General features: G+C 41.2%; 2 protein-coding genes across 7 annotated transcripts in view; both read right to left on the bottom strand.

Annotated features, from left to right (window-relative positions):
• Nucleotides 1-16,874, bottom strand: part of ELAVL1 (ELAV like RNA binding protein 1) — a 19,336-nt gene extending 2,462 nt beyond the window's left edge. Inside the window, exons 1-5 of one of the 5 annotated variants that reach the window (XM_026035237.1) lie at nucleotides 16,778-16,874; nucleotides 11,183-11,366; nucleotides 6,686-6,789; nucleotides 5,765-5,918; nucleotides 4,708-4,933 (exon numbers count right to left, since the gene is read on the bottom strand). In XM_026035237.1, coding sequence (XP_025891022.1) covers nucleotides 4,708-4,933; nucleotides 5,765-5,918; nucleotides 6,686-6,789; nucleotides 11,183-11,354 — 656 coding nt within the window. In that variant the 5' untranslated portion in view covers nucleotides 11,355-11,366; nucleotides 16,778-16,874. Of the gene's footprint in view, nucleotides 1-4,707; nucleotides 4,934-5,764; nucleotides 5,919-6,685; nucleotides 6,790-11,182; nucleotides 11,367-13,378; nucleotides 13,402-13,698; nucleotides 13,722-16,331; nucleotides 16,390-16,777 lie in introns of those variants that run through there. The other 4 variants (XM_026035241.1, XM_026035238.1, XM_026035240.1 and 1 more) reach the window with 4 other exon arrangements.
• Nucleotides 16,875-18,354: 1,480 nt separating this feature from the next.
• On the bottom strand, nucleotides 18,355-22,541 carry CALR3 (calreticulin 3). Of its 2 annotated transcripts, none has more exons than XM_026035230.1 (8): nucleotides 22,393-22,541; nucleotides 22,086-22,289; nucleotides 21,791-21,885; nucleotides 21,467-21,676; nucleotides 21,239-21,352; nucleotides 21,011-21,154; nucleotides 20,491-20,583; nucleotides 18,355-18,678 (listed from the first exon to the last, which is right to left on the bottom strand). In XM_026035230.1, exons 1-8 carry the CDS (start codon nucleotides 22,472-22,474, stop codon nucleotides 18,628-18,630), a joined length of 993 nt encoding a protein of 330 aa, XP_025891015.1. In that variant the 5' UTR covers nucleotides 22,475-22,541; the 3' UTR covers nucleotides 18,355-18,627. The 2 variants fall into 2 exon arrangements, with proteins under 2 accessions (XP_025891015.1, XP_025891014.1); XM_026035229.1 differs by lacking the exon at nucleotides 18,355-18,678 and adding an exon at nucleotides 20,043-20,367.
• Nucleotides 22,542-22,871: the final 330 nt, after the last annotated feature.

The following is a 22,871-nucleotide window of genomic DNA, read 5'->3' on the forward strand; positions in this document are numbered from 1 at the left end:
GTCTGGTTTTGTATTATTTGTTACCCCCTGGCCCCCACCCTCCCATAACCCACATTTCTAGTTCCTTTCTACTCTTCTATTTCTGGGCTCTGCTCTGGAAATTCAAAGCTTTAGAATATTTAAATGCAGTATTATGTTGCACAAGCTAAGCACTTAAAGATCAGGGAATGGGAAGGCTAAAATAAGCTCAATTTGATCCTTTGTGCTTACGTATTATTTAAAAATGGGAGGTCATGTGATTGCAGAAATATAATTATACTATACCAGGGGTTCCCAAACTGTGGTGTACCACTGGTGATATGCAAACCACTTATAAGCGGTACACGTCCTGCTCTCTGCCAAGAACATGGCGATGGCAGTTCCTGATTCTCTGCTGACCTGGAGAAAACAGGGAACGGATGTCTAGGTGGCGAATACTGCATTAAGCACCAAACACTTCGCACTGTGYCTTTTTCCTGCCCTGCCTGAACCTGGGAGCTGCTGTTGGCTGTACAGAGGTGGAAGGTTGAAGACAGAGTGAATGGGAGGGAAGGGAGCACCGCTGCGGCAGGACACACGCACAGGGAAGTCGGCTCAGTGGGCAGTTAGGTAAATGCACTTGCACCAGAGAAGCACGCAGTCCTCATGTCCCCCATCCCAGGCTCTCCGGTGCTCCAAGAGAGGTCAATTCCCTGGATATCTGAGTTGATAAACTCTCCTGGACCTGGGGTAGGGGCAGCTGGTGGTGCAGATACTGTCCCCTCCATGGCACCGGAGTCAGCCAGAGCCTGGCCAGTGACCCCAGTGCTTGCACAACGCAGTGCAGGCGCCTGAGCTCATGCTGCAAGGACTCACTGCTGCTGCCACTGACGGCCAGCCCCAAGCAATCCAGGTTTGGGAAGCCTTGTACTATAGTAAAACTGAAAAAGCGGTTAAGAGTATTAGAATGTCAATGAAACTCACTGACCCATGTGATCTGATGATTATGTGATGTCTTATTATTTATTTTGCTTTTAGATTGGATGCTCTTGGACTTGCATGTTTCATATGCTTGTTTTTTTCTGACAGACACCAGCTTTTTGATTTCTTTCTTTTTGAGTAATCATCTAATAAGGCCCATTTGTTGCAACTCAGTCTTTGAAGATTTTCATCTCAACAGATCACCAGTCTTGGCTCCTGCTCACACATATGGGTAGCAGAGAGTCACTAAGCTCAGAATTGCAGGAGGTTGGTTCCAGCAGTCAGTGTGGTGCTGAATCTGCTTGCCATTAAGCTCCAGGCTCTACCCACCAGCCCAGATACCAAGGGCTGACTTCTACACTTGGAGAGGTTGAAAGCAGAAGGGCAACATATTTAGAAAGCCTATTAAAAGCCAAATGATTTAAAGGAGTAAATTCCTCTGTTCTCTGAAAACACAAATTTTCAAAAAGCTTGTCCTCTCTAAAAAAAAGTAAAAAAAAAAAAAGGCCACCTGTTCTGTCTCTTATCTATGCCAGAGCTCCTCAGATTAAAAATGCTTAGAATTACATGATGACACTGACCACACAGAAGCAAGTGGAACTAATACTCTGCATTAACCAACAGGAAAGGACAGGCTGACAAAAAAAAAAAAAAAAAAGGGCACAGGGTAAAGACCCTCCAAAAAAGAGGCTAGAAAAAATATTTTGAAAAAAAAAAGGTAAAATACACAGAAGCGAACATGCACTGCTACAGAAAAATAAGCTCAACAACTAGAAGATACATATATACCAAGTTCCCCATACTTGCCTTACATAACTGTTCTAGCATATGTACATGGCATGAGCAAGAACACCCACGGGACAAGTACAGCAACCTCCTATGGCGACGCTGCTCATCTGATCCGTATCCTCTACGCTTATCCTGTGCTGACAGCTTTCCAAAGTGAAGGGACATAAGGTCTCTCAGTTAGCTTGGAGTAGCAGCCTGCACAGGACACCTCACTGCCTGCCAGCAAGAGATTGTTATTTATTTGAATAGGCAAATATAAGACAGCCTTCATAAAGCTGGGCTTATATAGGATGTTTAACACTTGTTTTTGACTTGGGCCAACAGCACTGAAACCCACATATACACAGGATCCTACCTCAGAGAGRATAAAAGAAAGAAAACATGCCATGAATACTGTGATCGGGATAATCTCCGCCTAATCACACTTATGGCTGCTGCTCCCTTTTTCGATGTGCTCATATTCACCATCTCCCTCACCCCTGCCTTTTCGATCCTCGCTAAGCAACTATAGGTTTTATTTGTGGGTGGTGCTTAGAAGTCTGAAAGCTCAGACATCTTGTGATACTGACAATACAGTGCAATCAACTATTTAAATTTTTTCATTTATACGAATGCCCTTTGCTCTACCCATTATGGACAGGCTATTATCGCTTCATTTAACAGCTTAATGGGAGCATTATTTTAACACAGCAGAGCACATCATTTCAGAAGCAACATTCCTAAAATATTTTTTTAGATCTCTGGAAGACCTGAAATTTTTTTCTTATTTTTTTTCTCTTTCTCCAGAAATCTTCACTGTAATCTGGGATCTATATACATCATCACAAGTGGGAGCAATAACATTAGCTTATGCAATGCTAATGCTAGTGCAATGTACTAATGCTACATTTAAATGTTAAACATAAATGACTCCACAAAGAAAAGTTCAATTAAATTTACACTAGTCAGGTCCACTATCTTTTTATATGTAAATACTGCCTGACCCTCAGTGGTCAGGGAAGTTTTCAGATCACGTCCGAGAATCAGCAGGTTGGCTCTGCATTTCAGTGGGACAGGACTCAATTAGGTCTTAATGTGAAGTATAGCCCATAAATAACACAGAAACAGGAGAGGTTTAATAGAATACTAAACAAAAGGGTTTGAGTCATAGTTGTGGGAAATTAATAATTACAAATTAGAAATACTCAAGGCTTAATCCTGGATTTATAAGGAGATGATGGAGCTAGATGGAGAGTAATCAAAATGCCAGTTTAAGTAGTTCAACCTCTGCATAGCAGCAAGCACAACTGTAATTTCTGTTGACTGTGAGCTCTCTGGAAGCAGCTTATCCTTTCATCATGTTTTGTTCCACTATGCAGAACAAATACAATGGTCCAATACAAGCTTCTAAATACAAGGTCTGGTCCAATACAAGGTTCTTCAGCTTTACCACAATGTAACTGCTAACATGTATATATATGTGTATACACGCACAAGGGTGTGAAGAAAGCCTTAAAAGGGTTAAAATCATTGCAAATCTGACCAGACACCAAGAAGGATGGCCTAATTTTGTCTTCAAGTCAAATGCTACAGCTTAATCCTATCTCTATAATGCATTCACAAAAGCATTGTTTAACCCAGAACGCTGTTGCTATTACCTCAATCAGTCTCCAGCACCCCCAAAATCTGCAGCTCCTTGTTCACTAGCAAGAGACAAACAAACAAATAAATAAAAAAAAAAACACGCCCAAAATGACCAACTCTACACTTCTTAACCAGAAGAGGTCAGAAAGCGTTGGCAAATGAACACTGTCATTCCAGTTATCTTAGGAATGAAAGTGAGAGACATGAGTCTCAACTTTACTAGGACTGGGACACACTGAAAAAGCCTCTAGTTGAAAATAAAGTGATTAAGGTATAAAATTTTTGTAGTTCTCCTATCTGATCATTTCTTAGCACTCCTTAGATTGGGCACAGAGATTTGGGTGAGTGCTTCAAGGAAACAAGATCTTGTTAGAGGAGCTGCCTGCATTAAATATAGCTGGAAAAGCATCAGACGCCRAGTAGCTGAGGTCGGCAGGGACCAGAGGAGAGCACCTAACCCAATCCCCTGCTCACAATACATTCAGCTAGATCAGATTGCTTAGAAAYGTGCCTGTCTAGGTTACATTATGGAGACTTCATAACTGCTCTTGACAACCTCTTCCAGTATCCCATCACCTCTGAAGACTTTGGTTTTTCCTTATGCTTACTATAAGACAGATAAAGACATGTTACACCTATCTGTCTTTAAAATGCTAAAGTAAAGCAGTATGGCTTAATCACAGCAATATTGTGGCAATATTGTGGTAAATGAACTGGGCCTCTGACTGGCGCAGTGTAACTAGCTTCAAGATCCTTAAGCAACTAAAGCAATTCTCAAAGGCAAAATGCCCAATATATTTCACAGCTCTGGAGCTAAAAAAAAAAGTGTAGTAATTACAAACTTACTGAACTTAGAGGACTCTAGAAAACACAAGCTGAAGATGAAGCACAGCTGAAGATGAAGACAGAAATCCTGTAAAAACTCTTAATCAGACATGGCTTTCCTAACTAGGACACCCCTCTGCTGGAACCAATAGGTCAGAATTTTAATTAAAGTTGCCAAATAGTACCTGCTTTCAGACATATGAACTACAGAATGGGGATCTGTTGAGACAGGCATTTATGAATACCCATCTGGAATCTGCTCCTTCCTATCATCTCAGAACACACTGAGTTGTAGAAATAGAGACTGTGGCATACCTTTAGGTGATTAACTTCAATATAAATTTTACAAATAAATTTTTGCTTTAAGTGTCTTTAATTCAATAATTTATTTACATAACACTGTAGCACATACAGTGCACTATGTATTCATTCACACATGCTGCAATGAAGATATTACTGTAACAGTACAATTTCCCACACGGACATGGGAATAGCAGGACAGCCTTAAACGGATTATTCTTCCTAACCTACCTGAATCTTTGCGCCTGGTGATGAACTGGCCCTCCAAATCGTCTAGCTGGCGAATGACACAGCTGCGATAACAGTGCCACATTTTTGTTCTGGTTGGGATTGGCTGCAAACTTCACTGTAATGGGTTCGGAGGAACCTGGGGGTTTGTGACCATTGAAATTTGTAATTGCCTCTTCTGCTTCTGACCTTTTGTCAAACCGGATAAATGCGACCCCTCTGGACAAACCTTTTAACCAAACCAATAAAAAAAAATAAATAAAAAATGAAGTTCAGGGTGGAAAGCAAAGTAATTTTGAAAGCAAAAGACCTCCAAAAGTTTAATATATCTATGGTTACATAGATACATAGAGGATATATTCAAAATATATTTCAGATATATATTTCAAGTTCTCTGCATTTACTAATGGTTCTTCAGTAGCTAGAGGATAAATAATAAAACCAAGAAACAAAAAAAGTCAAATTAAGACATTCACTTCATCTACAATGACAGCAAATAAAACACTTATTATAATGTATTAAATAAATCCAGTGCAGCAGAATTCCCAAGTCAGGCAAAATAAACTCCTTGCCATTCAGAAAACAAAGAATAGGATCTGCCTCGTTCGGTCTTAGGCTGTGTGCAATGTTGCTATGTAGATTTAGTGTAGGCACCTCAATTTCCTCTTACATGCAGCGACGTTTATAGTACAATCTATCTGACCAAATCAAAACACTCAAGTAGATGCCTACACCAAGAGACTAGCTCYGAGATAGAAACTTAATGTTGCGGCCTTAATATTTGGTTCAGATAAATCACACCAAGACCTGCTGGCAGTAAAGGAAACTTTAGTCTTCCAGACTGCAAACTGATTTCTTAGAGGCAAGCACTTAGTCGCTATCCTGACATCAAACTTCAGATTAATGAGGCTCTTAAAATTAAAATATTGCATTCATATTTCAGTGGTTAATATCAGATGTCATAATTAGACTGCAAAAGTCTAATTAGTTTAGGATACTACCAGGCTATAAAAAAACCCTGAGACTCTACTATAGCATGTATATGTTGCTATGTGCTTACCTGTAGTTTGATCCACAAGCACACGTGAATTGATGATGCGTCCAAAACGGGAGAACATATCTTCGACATCTTTCTGTGTCATTGACCTTGGTAGTCCACTAATGTATAAGTTAGCATCTTTGATAACTTCAGAACTTGGACGAGCATAGGAAACCTATAAAAATAGTTTATTTGGTCACAAAAGACTCACAGTCATCCCCTGTTAATAACACAGGTAGTTCTCCTATTAGAGTTCAGAAGATGGGAAGGGGTAAACCATAGAGGAAATTCTCATTTCTTTTTCTAGTAAACATATCTCTACATAATTTCATTCACTTTGGGCTTAGCAGATGGACAGGCAAGGGTACTGCTACAAAGGGGCAACGATAGGCAATATCAGTGTTTCCAACAAACACAAAGAAATACACTGAAAAACATCTAGCTGAAGCTCTGAATTCAATATCAGAGCTATTAGTGACCATAAGTCGCACCAACTTGTGTATTTTAAATATTTAAAAGCCCATTAAAGACAATTTACAAGTCAGAGTGCAATTTTCTATTTTAATTTGTATTACTAAGGAAAGCATTGTTTAATTATGTGATCTCCAGGACATACAGCACTCACTGGTACGTGCTTCTCAGATACTTRACAATTTCTGTGCTTTAAATCATTGAAAGGTAGTGCACGCAAATTATTAACACGAGTTCCAAAGCTGGTCAACAATTTGGAATAATCTTACCTACCACTCTAAAAATTGAATACAAAACTGCTACAATCCCRAGCATCTTAACAGTTCATTTCACTGTTTGTCTTTCATATTTTGTTCCTCTCCTAATTGAAGAGTAAAAAGCTTAGCACCAGAATGAACTGGCATGCAAAATACATTACAGATTAATTATAACGCCATTTTCACAGTAGATGGAAGAATTCATATATCCTACCTTGATGGTTTTTGACTGGAGTCTGAGACCATTCAGTGTGTTTATTGCTCTTTCAGCATCTTTTGCAGTCACATAGTTCACAAAGCCATAGCCTAAGCTGTGTCCTACAYGGAAGAACATTTTTCAAATGAATCCAAAGAAAAAAACAAACATATCACCTTCAAAATAAAATGATATTTAACAGGCAAATGACATGAAGAGCAGGAAAAAATGTTGGCAAGTGAACCCCAGGCTAGCCATTTCTATGTGGCTATTCCATTATTTTGCTTCCAGAAGCCAGAGGGAAAAAAAAAAAGCCTTCAGTCCTCAAACAGACATCTGACTAATGAGTAATAAGTCTCAAACGTAGGATGAAATCAAGCAGAGGAAAATAATCTTCAGTGCAGACAACATGTGCTATTACTCTAGGCAAAGCTCTGCTTCTCAGTAGGCATATTCAGCTATTGATGTACATCTTCCAAGTTTACTCTTGGCTGTTACAAAAAGAATTTTAGATTAATAATAATACAAAACTCTAAGTCATCCAAGGCAAAGGATATGCATTTATTTGTTCCACTTCCATCTCCAACCTCCCCTTATGCCAGTATCAATTATAACTCTGCATACTAGTATCATTTCAGGTTTAAACTTTCTAATAATTAGAGGCTCTCATCTTCGTAGACCTAAAAATATCCCAAATCCTTTCAGACTGTTTGCCTGCAATAAAGCAAGTCCCATCCAATAAAAGTTGCTCCTTTCTTCAGACTTTCTCCTTGTCTCGCAGCCAGATCCACGGGATGTTCAGAAGAAAAATGCATGTTCGTATAGGAGAATATACTAGTTTACTAGAATAAGACACTATCATTAAATCATTATTAACTTTCATTATTAGGCTTGAGAACACCAGAAGACATGGCTAAAAGTTTCAGAAAATGATTCTCTCCTGTAAAGCCACCTGTATTTTAGAAAATGAAATACACTGAAAAAGTCAATGCTGGCTTCCTAGCATGAAGTATCAGATAATCTAAAGAAAATAATTGTATTAGATGCTGAAGATAACTCCCTCCATCGAGGGGGATAAAACAAAACAAAAACACCCCCACACCACCGGTCTACTGAAGAGGTTGAGACCTACTATATTAAATGTAACCAGGGAAAGACGGAAGCTCCACGTAACCCATATTCCTTTAATTGTTATTAATAGCATCCATGGCACAGACTGACTGCAGAACAACTGCAAGAGCAGAAACATAGACGCCAGGGAATTATCTGCTATGTTGTAAAAACATAATAGGCCAATAGCTCATCTAAACCCAAACACTGTCACCGTATGTTTCCTAACACCCTCACTGCATATACAATCTCTCTCTGTTTTTTTTTTTTCTTTTTTTTTTTTTTCAGTCTGCTAAAGCTCTTCACGCAGCCAACTCCCATTAGTGTCCTGTACGAGGAGTGAACAACTTCCTTAGAGCTGGGGTGTTATAAACATCTATAAACACTAGCAGTGCACAGACTTTTACTCACGGCCAGGTAGAATTTAGCAAAGAAACAGAGAAATGCAATAATCACAAGATCTTAAGACATGAGCTGCTGCAGCTTCACCTTTGAAGGTCTATAAACAACAACATCAATTAACAAAACAGAAAATGAAATTAAAAAGAAATCAACAACAAGAAATAACACACTGTGTGTGCATGCACAAATAATTTCCTGCCCCAATGTCTACAAAGTTCTGATTAGATATGGTTGGTCATGTAAGACAAATCCGGTTAGTCCACAATTGCTTCTCTAGTGAGTTTTTTCCCCCCKCTCTGATTAAGGGGATGAATAATTTAATAACTATAAAAATGCGCAACAACTTGATTCCAGATCATTTCTCCAGTAGCTTCCCTGACAGATCCTTCTTTGCAARTCTTCTTTGCTTTACAACTTAAGCCATCTTCCCTGCTCCGGAAAAGCAAAAGCCTACTTTCCTTTGGGAGCACACCAGAAAATATGCAAGGGATCTAAGTTTATGAAATATTATGAATAGCATCAAATGCTTATCTAAAAGCAGCAAGTTGGAGACATATCATTTGTTTTACCATGATGTGAGATCAAGAAACCTACAGAGGACAAAAAAAAAAAAAAAGCAATACTGTTTATTCTGCAGTTTTCAGTGAACAGCAATTAAGTTGGAAATGCRAGCTTAGAAAAAAACATGCTTACATATAAATGCAAATCAACTCAAGAGGAAAAAAGAACAAAAATACAAGTAGACTTTTATCTGGGTAAATAATTAACAAAATGATCATGAAATGTAGTTTAAAACAAACTATTATACTCCCTCAACAGAAAGAATCTAGTTTTGTTTACACAATAAAAAGCCTTCTCATGAAAGAGGGCTCTTATTTTCTTTCTGGGCATCACTTGGTTTTCTCCCAGTGCCCTTGCTTCCCTTCGCTGTTTCCTTAGACATACTGCTTCAGTTAGTAAATCATTTCTTCTCTCCTGCTACTGACCGACAACTCTGATTTCACTGAAGAGTCAGTGCTTATTTTCTTCTCTATTAGAGACTAGCTGTCCTTCTAACAGCAGCTACATCAGACCTTCCTCATGCTATCCCTTGCAAGAAAAACTCAACTATCTGCTCACAAGCTCCTGTTACGTCAGAGTACCTCGATACAAAGTTTAGTTTAGAATTTCTTTTCTGAACTGAAAAACAGCTGCTAACTGATGCAATGTACTGAAATCAAATAGAAGAGAAAAAAATGAAAAGAGATAGACAAACAATAATACAAAGATGGAGTGACGCTCAGGGGAGAATGGAGTATCTCAAGGAAATGGTTTTTTTCTATGTGGGTACAAAATGTGCTGTGAATGATAAACTAATAGCTAATCATGTATGGATGTGTCACAGAGCACCACATACAAATATCAGAGACTGATGTGCTGAAAAGGCAAAATTCTAAGTGGTCACTTAATTTCAAAGGAGAAAGAAAAAGGTAAGAAGCTCTCAGACACGAATTATGTGGAATTTCCTTTAGGACAGGTAAGATACTGTACAGCTGGGGATGCATAAATACATCAACACCAATTAAACTGCAGTTTTGCATCAAATTCCTAAAGAGGAGCTCTGCCAGCATGGAAATGCAGCAACCCAGGATCATCAGTGCAGGGGATAAAAATGCTATGGACTATCTACCCGAGACAAATCCACGTTATGCACACAACAACTTTTATAAGAGAGATGCGTGGCAATTCCTACTGTTGAAAAGATCATGGTAAAGGATACAGAAGCTAATATTTTCAAATAGCTTCTCTAAATTTTATGAAGACTGTCATGGAACATAAAATTGTTCAGTAGTCTTGCTGTACTCAAAATAAAACCTGCATAAATACCTTTACTATAACTGAAATGTTTAGCACCAGGAAGAATTTTGATCCAAGAGGTAGGCTGAAAGCTATGTGATCACTCTCCCTAGAGATGAAATCAACTCAGTAAGTAGTTAAAATTTCTATTCCGGATAGTAGAAAATGTAGAGCAGAGAATGTCCTCTAACAGCGAAGCAATAAAAATCAGTCATTGCTGCATGAAAAATAAAGAATCATGTTTGGTAATTCTTATCTCTACAAACACAGTCAGTAAGAGCAACTCCAAATACAGGCTACTTTTATTTACCAAAAAAAATCATCATAGTTCCAAGGCTGCAGGTCTGAGAATTAAACTGATCTAAAAACTTGCCTCCAACTAAAAGAGAGAAAGTTACAGCCCTCCTGCCCAGGCCACTCTATGTGCTAATATGACAGCTTCCTGATCGCACCAAAAAGTAGGTCAGAGAGCTAAAGAGAATTTTCAGCTATAGACAAGTTCTAGTTTCCTGCTAGGCATGAGGAGAGCTGAACGCGGCAGCAAGACTCTTTCTTTTCCAGTGGCAGCTAAACATTGCATTAGCCTAGAACACAGCTTTACAGGACAGATAAATCTTACATTTAGTTCATAAAACCTACTGCTCTGCCAGCACTTGTTTTCATGGAAACACTGCTTGACAAATCTCAAGACTTCATTCTTCACTTCTAATGCTACTATTAACAGCCCTGTTTGTTGTGGGCCTTATCACTCCAGGAATTTAACTTGTAAGTACTTCAATCTCAGACATGTGCCTCCCATTCATTGTACTGTTCACAAGATTTTTTATTTGAATATTCAGAGCTTAAAACTTCAAAAAAAGTTAAGTTGCAGGAAGAGTAAGTCAGACCAAATTCAGACTAGTTTTAACATGCATACAGATCTTAAAATCTAGGAATTAACATATTTCTTAAGCACAGACAGAAACAGTCATGAATTCAACCTTATGCATCCTATCTTCATGGTACTAAATTTCTAGTCTTAACATTACTACAATTACATGCACTGTCATCACTAACTGGATTACATACACATACACATTGGATAATTTTGCATTAAATTGTATACAATCAAGTGTTTAGCTGAGCAGTCTAGCACAAGGAAAAACGTTGTTATATACTAGATTATACCTGCAACTTTGTCCCGGATAAGTTTTGCAGATTCAACTTCACCAATACTGCTAAATAGACTCCGTAATTCATCTTGCGTCATGTTCTGAGGGAGGTAGTTCACAATTAAATTTGTTCTACCAATATCATCCCTGCAATCTTCAGCCATGTGATCTTCATAACCATTAGACATTTTATATTTTATCTGCAAAGAGAAAAATCCCAAATAAGTTCTAGATCTTTGTTTCAGTAAGCCAAAAATTCTCCACCTGAAATAAGTTTGAATGTTTATTTTTGAAAACAGAGGACAAGCATTTCAACTGTATCTATTTCCGCTTGTAAAACAAAACATTGTTTGTGGAAATTCCAGATGAATTCACTTTTTCAAGCTAACAAGCACAGTATTTTACAAAATCATGTCCTGTTAAAGAGCTCTCAACTTTTTAACATAAATAGGAAGAATCAAGACAGAATTTGTACGCATTCAGAGTATTGCTCTATGCTCTATCTATGCTCACAGAGTATTTCTTGCAGCTTTTATTTTAGTATCATTTAAAAGAAAGCCTGGAAAAAAATAATCCAAAAAGCTCATTATATGGCGATATTCTTCCCATTAAGCATCAGCAGTGACCGAATCCTGAAGTTTCGTATCCTCTGAACATTTACAGCTTTATTTCAGTCATTACAGGCCCAAGGTGCTCTTTCTTCATAGTGTGCCATAATGGTAGGGATGTTCAAGTGCTTTTAAAATTGCTTAGAGATATTCAAAAGGAGGATCACTAAATCTTAATCTTGAGAGAGGAGAAAATGAAGTCTAGTAGATTTACAAAGCCCACACTGGCATCTTCTTCATACAAACCAACACTACCAGGAATCTAACAGGATGTACTGTCCCAGACTGTCTCTCAAGCTTTTGGGAGCACTTTGTTCTCTCACTTGAGAGGGTTAAAAAATCTCCTGCTCCAAAACAAGCTTCATTAAACAAAGCTCCATTAAGAATAGCTGTTAAGTGCACATAATCAACAGAAAAGCTCCTAAAAGCCTGAAATGAATTAATGGCCTTCCTGTGCCCAGGTCAGAATTTCTCCTCTTAGGCTGTAACTCACAGATGCTTCCTATTAATGGTAATCTAACAGATACTTCAATATTTCTTCCTTTTTGTATTATGGAGACTCTTATTTTGTCGTCAAACAGGAATGCAGCTGACATGACTTTGAGGCCCCAAATCCCACCTCCACAAGTAAATCACTCGTAACATTAAAAAAAAAAGACTCAATCTAAATATATTTCCCCAACCAAACCAATAAACTGTAAAAACATGAGTAGTTTCATCAAGTGAGTCCCAGCTCCATTTATAAAACGGAGTCAGCTGTGGAGAAAGCTTTAGCTGCTGGTTGTTTTAGGCTCACTTACGGTCTAGGCATACAGACTATATTCCTAAGAGCCCCTTTTAGCATGACGACACTGCAAATGTAATTATTAAGAATAGTTTAGACAAAATTAGGCATAAAGGGATTCAATTCCATGCTTTTGGAGTTGTCAGCTTCCTGTCAGCTTGTCTCAGCAACCTCAGCAACACTGTGAACTTGCAGCAATAAATACAGGTTCCCTTCCAGCTCTGTCAGAACTGCCTGAGCACAAACTCAAACAGCTGAGCCTTTTTTGTTTAACATAACCCAGGTATAAAGCCACACAGCTTAAGGGCTCCTAAACATTTTAATGGGAAGCAATTTGCTTGCCTTTGTTCTGGGCAAAACTCAAGCCGTGTATGTGCAATAAACGATTAGGCTGATGAACCTGAAAAGTGCACAGTACAGTTAGAAGAGTTAGTAAGCAAATGAAGAGGCATTTTTTCTAACTCTGCGTAATGAAGTCTCAAATTTCTTTTACACTTAACCAAGTTTGCCTAAGAGTCAATACAAATCCTTGCTGACGCCAAGGCTTTTCCTGCCAAGTTTAAAGTTACTACACATATTAGTTTCTTCCAAAAGCAAAGGACTTCCAAATCTATTTTTCTTATCCTGCGAGTGCAAGGTTGCATGAAAGGGGAAGCACCAAACATACGTAAAGAGCACAGAAATCACACGGCAAACTATAATGGCAAGCTGTCAAGACTTGCATCTGGCATTAAGCAAAACTGATCGGAGTTTGACAAGTCACTATCGACTTTAAAGCATTTAACTGCTGCTTCTCATCTCGGTCGTCCGCAATACTTACTGTCTGTATTTCCCTGGGATAAATAAGGAATGCCTAAGGCAGGATGGCCTGTTGGTTCAGAAGCAGTTAGAACCAAAGAAAAACTTCTATCTCCTTTTCCGCAGACACGAGGAAAAAATTAGAGGTCCTCCTTGCATAAAGGCCCAGCAAACCTCACGGACCTTGCTGAGGTACTTCAAGGAAAACTTCAGAACCCTACAAAGACATCTCCTCTTGTTTTTTCAAAGCTGATATTTGTTGATAATGCTCACCCACAATTCATGGGTGACTCAGAAGCAAACAACAAATCTGCCCGTCTTGGACACTGGTCTACCACTCACATTTTGAAGCCACTGAGCAGTATTCCTTGGAGATCGTATAACCTGAAATGGAATGAAAAATATACTGCTACATCAAGGGAAGAGCCAAAATTATCCACACTGTTGCCAAAGCTGTTGACTTTATCTTTTTTTTTTTTAAATTTTTTTTTTAATTTTTTTTTGGGGGGGCCTCCAAAACATCTGAAGACCAAGATCTTTGCTGCAAAGAAAATATCTGCTTCTTTGGGGAAAAATTGCTTCCCAATGCACAGGCTATCTGGTGCACAGGTGGAAGACAAGACGGCAGCAAAAGAACTATGATTTCCTGACAAATTCTGACACCTCCCCACTGCCATTCCTTGGATTAGCATCCGATACTTCCATTTCAATGGACGAGGAAAACAAAAGCATCAATGGAAGCAGGAGACAGCATCAAACTGGTAGCACCAGCACAACAGAAATAGCTGGAAACTCATGTCTGAAGGCTTGATGAGGAATCAAAATTTGCTACCGCTGTTCTCCTAAAAGGCAGCCAAGTAAGTGCTTGGGCAAGAGAGAAATTTATAGTTTACAGACATTCTGCCACTGCTACTAGCAGTATAAATAAAGCAGAGAAGAAAAAAAAATGCATGTGAAGGCATACATACAAGGGAACTCTGTCTTCTCAGCATAGCTTTCTACCCTACTCCCCCTCAAAAAGGAGAAACAAAAACCAAAGAAGCTTAAAATCTATTTTTGCAGCCATCACCTACATATAATAAGGTTGTATAATCAAATGCATCATTTAGGCCAGCAGTTTGAAGCTTGCAAGTGCCTTGATCACAGCACTGCAGTTCAAATGGGAAAAAAAGCCCTAACTAGTTTTAAGTAGAAGGCAAAATTTAACACCTCTCAGCTCTGACCACGTCACTGCTTCCAAATGCTTAAACTAGAATGAGCCTAATTTCCTGGAACAAATTTCCTGGCTTTTTCTATAGTACTTAGAAATAGTCGGGATTTCTTTTTTGGCATTTCCAACCATCTTTAGCTTTGCAAGTACAGCAAGCTTAGATATTTTAAAATTAGAAAACACCGTCAACTTCACAAGTAGCCAATCCACAAGACACGCGCTCAGAACAATATCTAACATCTTTCTGTAGTTACTTCACAGAGGTCTTGTGACGAGCAAGCAACAAACGCTGAAGACAAACTCTTCAGGAACAAATGGCTGATGTAAAGCTTTAAAGAAACAAATTTAAAAGAAAAGCAACTTGCCACCGGCAGGTCAAGAGAAGATATTTTTTCAGTAGGCAAGTGACAGAATATGCAAGAAACAGCGAGTAAAGGATAGAGTGCTCGAATTAGGACCACAGGTCGCGTTTCACAGTAAGCAAAGGTCAACAACTAGAAACAAGCCACATTCAGCAGCAGTGATTAAATCAAGGAAGACATTTACACAATATTGGTACTTCCACTTAGATTCTTCTTACTATCATTCCCACAAATCTGCTGCTGCAGGAGGCATTACACATGGGAACACTGTGTAACCACATTTACCTGGTGTGGCAGAACCACCCTCATCAGGGCCAGAGAACTAAGCCCCTAAATCCACAACTCTATAATGTACTTAACCACAGCAGCAACCTAAGATGTGCCTGTTCTCATCCCAGCCAGGACAAGTGGGCAACAACTGAAGGGGCAAGTAAAAGGAATCAAAACCGCTGAAGACTTTCAATCACGAAGCCACCTGCTAATTTGCAGCATCACACAAATGGTTATACTGTTTCAAAGGCAAATCTATTAAGGCCACTGAGTAAGGCAGCCCGTTGTATGGATTTTGAAGGCAGAGGGAATGAGGCTGTTCTACAACCTGACAGGGACACCCTCAGGATTTACTAGAGGTCTAAGAGTTAATTAAAACACATCAGATGGCTTGATAGAACATTTAGATGTCACCCTATTTTTAAAGTGGGACACACTGGTCTCTGAAAATTCTGTTCATGTAAATCAAAAAACGACGTGGTTCAAATGTGGAAAACTGGAGGTCAGTAAGGCAGCAAGAGTTATACCACCCACATTTAGGCATAAAATGAAAGAGGGGGAAAAAAAAAGAAAAAAGGAAAAAATTCCAAGAACAAGAGAAGCGCTCAACTGTATCAGCAGCCAGCAGCAATATAAAGTACTAATAAGATATATTACTAAATCAATCTTTATTTTTATTTATTCTCCACAGGGGAAACACAGGGCTCACAGAATCCAAGCACAAAGCCCTTCGTGGAAGGGAACATTTCCCTTCTCAGCAAGCCTCGGATCTTGGCCGCTGCCATGCAGACAACACTGTTCTGCTCCTCAACACCGCAGAATGGCAGGGCCCACGCGCTCCGCTACAAACTGTCCCTCCGAGTGGTCCTTTCTCCAGGCTACCACCGCACACATTCCTCAAAACCCACATCTCCCCACTTCACGCTCATTCTTGCTGCTTCCGATTGCTATCTAAAGAGTAAGTGCTCTGCTCTGGAAAATCTCCCTCCAGGAGTCACAATAACAGGCAACTATTTCAGCCATGATTTCTCCCGGGCAAAGGCAGCTAACGGAGCATTATCTAACACTGCAGGCCTGAATTAGCAGAGGTACTAGCAGGCRCTGCTTGCATTAGGAAGCCCACCCTCACATACCTCCAGTCAATAAAGATGCCCCAGTCTCATGGAAGGTGGGAGATTCAAAGGACTCGCTGCAAAGGCACACGAAATAAAATATAAAGAGCAAGGAGCGTGAAAACGGAAAGAAGCTCTAAGGTGAGGGGCGGGCACAGGCAGCACACCCACATCCCCCACGCGGGGCGAGCAGGGAGAGCACGGCGGTGCGGGGCTCCCCCGGCATCGCGCGGGCCCCATCGGCGCCTCGCGGGCCTCGCGGGCCCCGCAGGCCGCATCCCGCACTCCCTCGGCGCCTAGCCCCTCCCCCGCGGGCCCTGGCTCCCCTCCCTCCTCCTCGCAGGCCCGGGCCTAGGCGCAGGCCTCAGCCCTTTGCGACGCGGCCCGCGCGCGCCGCTGCCGCTGCCGCCCTTCTCTCAGGAGGTTCCACGGCGGCCCCCGGCCGTTCCGCGGCGAGCGGGCCTCACCTGCGGGCGGCTCGGCAGGGCCCGGGCAGCGCGAGGCTAACGGCTCCGCAGCGCGCACAACAAGCCGCTCGCAGCGCCGCTGCGCACGCCCGCACCCCGCCCGCCGAGCCCCATTGGCCCCCGGGCGCACGTGCCCGCGCGGCCATTGGCCGCGCCACACGTCCGTCAAACGCGGGGCGAGGGAGACGAGCGCGCACGCGCAGAGGTGAGTGTGTGTGCGCGCGCGCGGCGGCGGCCTCGCGTGGGGAGCAGGAGCGGAGCCGCGCCCGGGGGGACGGGCAGCGGAATCCGCCCGTTCCGCTGCTTCTGGRACGTCCTTCCGCGCCCGTTTGGCACCTTGGGTCCCAGCACCCGGAGCTGATGCCGTCTGGGCAGTCCATTTCTGTTTGGTTTTGACCTCTGTGTCTGACGTCGCTACCCGTGCACAGTCCTCACGTGCAAAAACACGCTATGCTGCAGAAAGGAAGGCTCTTTTTTTTGTCATTTATATAGTATAGTGCAATAATGCCCATGGTACAAAGCAATATGCTTTGCACCTGACCCACCTGTGAAYTGGCAAAATAAGTCTAAATATGGCACTCAAGTTTTGACAAAAAAGGATCCAAAAAGTAACCAAGCATTGCAGCACTGAAATGCTCAATGCCACTTTCCTTATCAAAGACAATTCATTGAGTTTTACTTAGTTGATTAGCATGAGTCTGAAATGAAACTGATGTCCCTTTCTGTGGTCTAGAAGAGTAGTGAGACCCAGCCTGACAGACTAGAGATAYAGTGGTAAAGCCCTATAGGGGTGTGTGCACTTTGCCATTTCTTTACATGCACATMGTAGTATTCTGCAGTTCTAGTAGTAATTGCCCTGGGGCACATGGCAAGACACATACTTGTAAATATCTTTCTTCGACCACCCGTGATTTGGAAGAGATTTCAGTTTTGCCTCTGGCAAACACCTTGCATAGTAAATCCCARCATTGCTGCACTAATGTTACCTGGTTTTCCTTCCAGAAATAGAAATACATTTTGGAAACCCTATCGTGTGGGCTGTTATATATGGGATTCTAGTCTTTCATATAGAATGACCAAGCACAGGCCAACTTTTGCAGTGGTCTTGAAGGTGAGGTATCAAAGAGAAGCTGATGGAAAGCATCATAAAATCAAGAGTTCACTGAAGAAGGAATGCTGGCAAGAGTTATTACTCTCTCATCTTTTCTGTATCTTTCAGGGCCAGATGGGGAATCCTTACATGTAAATCCCAAGCCTGACAGGTCTGGAAATAACCTTCAAGGCCCCATAAAATATTAAAAGATGTTTGTGCATCTGTTATTTGCTCATGCTGCTATGTATGCCAGCCACAATATCACAATTTGTCACTCACACACCAATGGCAGCTTTCCGTTACTGCGTTATCTTGCATTTTTCTTGTTTGATTCAGTTTTTAATAAAGCAACTCTGTTCTTGGGCAAAAGATAGGCCACAGAGTAGCAGATTAGGCATGAAACTGCTCCACTGAGTTTTACTACTGTTATTCATAACAGCATATTTTCAGCATAATTATTTCATTATCAACATCAATTATTTCATCATCAACACTGTGTAAAATTGTGATGACAATCAGGGAATTATCCTGCTAACCCACATGTAATTTCTTGTAAAGGAATGATCTCGTTTTGCTGAAATATATTCATTCCCTGTTGCCATGTTTTAGTTTACGTGATGCAATGSAATGAAGTGAAATTATGATGAATGTAGATGAAGCTGGATCTTCCCGTGTACACTCCAGCTAGTTGATTTACACTGAAACATGAAGAAAAGTTCAGCACCAACCAGGTTATGTTAAGTGATGCTGCACGACATCAGTTGACAGAGTTGTCAGAACAACACAGAGCAAAGCACCAAAGCGGTGGCTGCAAGAAAAAAAATGGTTATAACAACTAGGAATAAGCGTCAYCTGGAAATTACAGATTATAGAAGGGGAAAAATTGTTGCAAAGGCATCAAAGAAATGTAATCATGACAAAATGACTCCTTGGTTTTAAGATGAAGTTTAACGAGGAGAGTAAGGGCACTTTGCAAGCAGGAACCGCACACAGCTCAGCTCACTTCAAAGTCACATTAGCTACAGAAAATGGCTTGCAAGGAATTCTAGTGTTTGGAAAAGACTTTCAAGATGATCGAGTCCAACCACGGAACTTAGCAACTCATTTCAGGACTTCCCCACTTGGGAGATGGTGTGGGCTGTTTTCAGACAGACTTCTCCACAGGTTCTTTCCACACTGCTCTTTTAAACAGCTTATTTTTACTTTTTTTTTTTTTTTTGATGCTTCAATGAAGCATTGTAAATTTGTTAAATCTTTTCCTTGACTTCAAGAGGGGTTATTTGGAGTATAATATAGCAATTATTACACAATAGAACCTACATATACATGTGCGCATATATACACATAGTACATAAATAAATACATATATATACACACACCCCAGATTTCTAGGTCCATCCAGACATGCATTTCCAGACACAGGGAGGCCTCATAACRGAGGCCAAGGGCAGCAGCTCTTCACCCACTTGCGTGGAGCCGCCGCTCGCAGAGGGCCCCGCGCCGGCCCGGGGACTCCCGCCCGGCGACAAACGGCGCTGGTGCCGGTGCCAGGCGCCTCGGCGCGGGCTGCCGCCATGTGAGGGTTCGGCCGCCCCCCGCGCCCCCTCCCGCCCCTCGTTAAAATGGCAGCCGAACCAGTGCGGCCCCGGTAACCGGCAGCAGCAGCAGCAGCACGAGCAGCCTCCGCCGCTGTCTCCCGCTCCCGGGAGCCGCCGCCTCGCCGCTGCCGGGGTGACGCTGGCATGGCGGCTCCCACACGGTCCTTGGGGCGGCTAAAATGGCGGCGGGGCGAGCGGTCCTGCTGCTCTTAGCCTGGAGCAGCCCTCCGGGCGCCCGGCTGCCCGTGCTCGGGCTCCCTCTTCCGTTCTTTTCTCCCTCCTTAAGCGCCTCGCTCCTGAAAGGTGGTGCCTTCCACACTGCCCTCCCTCCCGGCCTTCCTCCCTGCGGGGCAGCCTTTTCCTTCAGGCCATGTTTGGCTTCTCCACATTCCCCTCTCCTCTTTTAGGGCTTGCGTTTCTTTCAGATCTCGCTTATTATTGAAGTTTAATAAGTTTGCATCATCTATATGTATTTCCCCCTAGAACCTGTTGGATACATTTACCTGTAAGATACATTTAAAGAAATTAGCCTTCACTACAGAGAATTTAACAATCACTATCTTATGGTATTTTTATTAAACAAATGAAATAGCTCCAAAAACCTGTTTCTTCTTTATATCCTGTTTCAATACAATTCTATCAGTGCAGATTTCAACCAGCTATTAACAAAAACATCAAAATCTTTATAATAGATCAAAGTGAAAGAATGCCTGTGAACTTCTTTCAAATAAGGATTAAAGATCTTCTTTTTTCATACCTTTCTTCTCTGATCTCTCTTTTCTATGTTCTTTTTCTCTCTCTATCTTCTTATTTTTTTCCTGGAAGTATTTCTCTTCTGTGGCCCTCTCTCTCTGCTGCTCTTCCTCACTCTGCTTTATGCTCATTTCCTTTTCAGGACCCTAATATTAAGATTACGTAGGTGCAACTCCARTACAAAAATATAGTCTTGCTAAAATTGGATATTGAGTTTCTAAAATCTGGTAATAAAGACCCAAAACAGACACATCAGTTTCACACAATACCTTTGTTTCGCCCCAAGTTTCATCTCCGAAGTCTTCTGCGTATTCTTCATCATCGGTTATCAGAAAGTTGTCAAAAATGGTTCCAGCTCTCACCTTTGAAAAAGGGGAAGTAAAAAGAAAAAGATAAAATAATAAAAAAAAAAAAAACCACAAGAAAAGGGAGACATTAACATGTAAATCTAAAGAAGTCCTCTACCACTCTAAGTCAAGTCAGAAGTCTGATCACTAGGTAGTAAGGAAGCCTGAGGTACTGGAGAAAAGATCTGAAGCCCATCCAGAGGACAATTTTCTTGTCATTTTTGCAGCCAACAACTCTTCAGACCCRGTTAAGCACTTCAAGTGCATTTAAATATCAGCAAATGAAAAAACAAACAAACAAACACACAAAAAAACCAACACAGTTGTTCACCAGCTAAGATCCCAAAACAACAGATATTATCCATATGCAGAGGGTAAACAGGCTGTCATCTACTCAATGAAAAGTCCTTTACTTGCTATTGCTTGCAAAAAGCCAACTGACCTGCCAGATATCTAGTCCAATGATGCTAATATTTTCATAGCTGTAGATACTGAAGTCTGGTGAATAATCTGGATTGTCAATCTGTGGATGGGGCCAAACTCCTCTATAATTTGGGTTATCAATCTGCCTTGGTTTCCATTCACCCTACAATAAACCATGTGCTTTGAATACAATCAGGCAAAAAAAGAGTTACTATAAAAAGCCACCTATAATTAGAATTATATGTACTCTATATAGAGGATTCTTGACCATAGGACGATGCCATTCTCCATTAACAGAATCATCCCAATCTTCAGGTTTTCGAGCACTGGTGTCCATAATATATTCAGGTTCATCCCAGTCCTATAAAATGGAAGATTAAGAATSCAAAACGAAGACCACAGTTGAGCTAAGAATTGAATTTAGCAACAACRATATAACCCAGTAATAAAGAGCAGATGCAAGAGAGCAAGTTACCACAGGTTTGACATCGTCTGGATCATCAATTTGGACTCGATCATCCCAATCAGTGGGTTTCTTCACTCTTGGATCATTTATTTTCCTTGGTTGCAAAAAATCTAAGTCATCTTCTAGATTGCCTGACGCAACCATTTCATTATCAATTTTTACTTTGTAAGTCTGATCTGGCTTTATAATCAAAGTATACAAGTGCGTATATCCATCCACCTGGGTTTTAAAGAAAGGAAGTAAAGTGTTCAAGGTTCTTGAAATACATAACTCTGATGCAAGGCTCTTCATAAGAGCTATAATACCAGTCTATAATACCAGATTTACATTTACCTTGCATCTTATCAGTTTTTTGATTGGATGTGGTTTATTCTTGTAGCTTAAAATAACATGGACTTTCTTTGTCTCAGATCCACAAATATCTGGCCCTACAAAGAAATTTCATGCCTTGTATCCTAAACTTCTTTCTGCATCTGCAAAAAGACATTGCTTACTTTCCTCCTTTTAATATTACTGRACAAATTTTCATTTTGAGATACATSTTTATAAATTTCTCAAATGGGCGTATGCAGAATGCTGCCATAAAACAATGGCTGTATGTTAATAATGCAGAAGTAACTGMACTCACCAAACATGATGTAATATTGAGAGTCTGCACTGAGGTTCTTCTGATCCAAGTTTGAGGAAAAAATTTTAACGTATCCCCCACCACAGTCTATCTTCTGCTCATGTTTCACGGTGTACTGAATGACCAAAGTCTTCCCTTTGTTACTAAATGGTTTAAATCTTGAGGAGATAGCATAAAACTTAGAATTTTCACTAGTCTGCAGACCTGTAAAGAGAGCAGGAAGACTTAATTTTTCCCCATTTACAAGAGAAATGCTTCCATTGCCATGAAGGAGAAATCCCAAGTCCTCCCCATAGCTCCCACAGACCTTTATCTCTCACTGGATCTCCATAAAACTTTCCAGCTGTGAGTTTAAACTTCCCTAGGTCTGGTTTGTGCTCGGAATTCATCCACCTCTTGTGCCAGTTGSCTGTCCCACAAAGCCGTTGCCAGTAACCACGAGAGAACACAAGAGTTTGGTCAGCACTCGCCTGCCCACGGGCAGGAGAAACCGTCACCCTTTAACACCCGCTATCAGCAGCGGCCCCACCACCCGCTTCCTCACGCCCAAAACCTCCGTCCAGAAACTGCTCCTGGAAATACACTGCGGCCTGGATGGGCCCGAGCRCGGCCCCGAGGAGCAGGAGCAGCCGCAGTGATTCAAAGGCCGGGGCGCTACCGAGGCGCCTTCGCGCTACGGCCACCATCGCCTCAGACACCAACGGTCGCGCGCGGCCCCACGCCTTCGCGGCCCCACCCTGCTCACGGCGGGCGCTGATTGGCCCGTACGCTTACACGAGTGGTGAG

Source organism: Nothoprocta perdicaria, unplaced genomic scaffold (genome assembly GCF_003342845.1).
Source record: "Nothoprocta perdicaria isolate Ctin4 unplaced genomic scaffold, notPer1 scaffold_157, whole genome shotgun sequence".
Classification (NCBI taxonomy): domain Eukaryota; kingdom Metazoa; phylum Chordata; class Aves; order Tinamiformes; family Tinamidae; genus Nothoprocta; species Nothoprocta perdicaria.